General features: G+C 52.3%; 1 protein-coding gene across 1 annotated transcript; it reads right to left on the bottom strand.

Annotated features, from left to right (window-relative positions):
• Window positions 1-400: 400 nt before the first annotated feature.
• LOC135186016 (olfactory receptor 5G3-like) lies at window positions 401-1,321 on the bottom strand. Its single transcript, XM_064163359.1, has one exon. The coding sequence runs from the start codon at window positions 1,319-1,321 to the stop codon at window positions 401-403; it is 921 nt and encodes a 306-aa protein (XP_064019429.1).

The raw sequence follows: 1,321 nt of genomic DNA, 5'->3' as shown, positions 1-1,321 counted from the left end.
AATGTCTCCATATTTAATCCCAAACCAATCCTACCACCCCCATCTCCATCCTCTCTGTCCATAAATGTCCAACAATTGCCATCAATGTCTCAATATTTAATCCCAAACCAACCCTACCACCCCCATCTCCATCCTCTGCCCATAAATGTCCAACAATTGCCATCAATGTCTCCATAATTAATCCCAAACCAACCCTACCACCCCCATCTCCATCCTCTGTCCATAAATGTCCAACAATTGCCATCAATGTCTCAATATTTAATCCCAAACCAACCCTACCACCCCCATCTCCATCCTCTGTCCATAAATGTCCAACAATTGCCATCAATGTCTCAATATTTAATCCCAAACCAACCCTACCACCTCCATCTCCATCCTCTCTGCCCATAAACATCCAAGATCATTTCATTCTCATGAGCCTCCTCAACGCCTCCTTCACCTCCTTATTCCTCAGGCTGTAGATGAAGGGGTTCAGCATGGGAGTCACCACAGCATAGTTCACCACAGCCCAGTTGTCTCCTCTGGAGCTGTGTGAGCTGGGCTTTAAGTACATAAAAAAGGAGGTCACGTAGAAGATGCTGACAGCAGCCAGGTGGGAGGCGCAGGTGGAGAAGGCTTTGCGCTTGCCCTGGGCTGAATGCATCTGGAGGATGGTGGAGATGATGGCCACATAGGAGAGCAGGACAAGCAAGCTGCTGGAGCCACCAAACAAAGATGCTAAAGTGCTTAGGATGGTGCTGCTGAGGGTGGTGTCCGAGGTGGAGAGGGAGATCAGGTGGGAGATGTCACAGAAGAAGAGGTCGATGGCAGCAGAGCCGCAGAAGGAGAGGTTGAACATGCCGAGAGTCTGTGCCAAGCCGTTGGTCAAGCCCAGGAGATAGGAAGCAGCCACCAGCTGGCAGCAGCGCTGGGGGGCCATGGTGTGGGGGTACAGCAGAGGGTGGCAGATGGCCACGTAGCGATCGTAAGCCATCGTAGCCAGCAGGAAGGATTCAGTCATGCCAAAGAGGTCAAAAAGGAAGACCTGAGCCACACACCCGACGTACCCAATGACCTTCTCCGAGACGGAGTCCACCAGCATCTTGGGGGTGATGGTGGTGGAGGAGCAGAGGTCTACGAGAGCCAAGTTAGCCAAGAAATAATACATGGGGGAGTGGAGCTGAGGGGTGGTCCTGATCAACACCAGCAGCCCCAGGTTGCCCAGGATGGTCAGGAGGTAGGTGAGCAGGAACAGCAGAAAGAGGAGGACCTGAGCCCCTGGGTTCTCTGTGAAGCCTGTCAAGATGAACTCGGTCACTTGGCTGCAGTTGCTTTCTGCCAT

The sequence above is a fragment of the Pogoniulus pusillus genome, chromosome 24 (assembly GCF_015220805.1).
Source record: "Pogoniulus pusillus isolate bPogPus1 chromosome 24, bPogPus1.pri, whole genome shotgun sequence".
Classification (NCBI taxonomy): Eukaryota; Metazoa; Chordata; class Aves; order Piciformes; family Lybiidae; genus Pogoniulus; species Pogoniulus pusillus.
Note: the sequence above shows the minus strand (reverse complement) of the source record. Positions and strands in the feature narration are given on the sequence as shown.

What these genes read in the sequence shown, in the direction of transcription:
- LOC135186016 (XM_064163359.1), bottom strand. Translation starts at nt 1,321, where the DNA reads ATGGCAGAAAGCAACTGCAGCCAAGTGACCGAGTTCATCTTGACAGGC.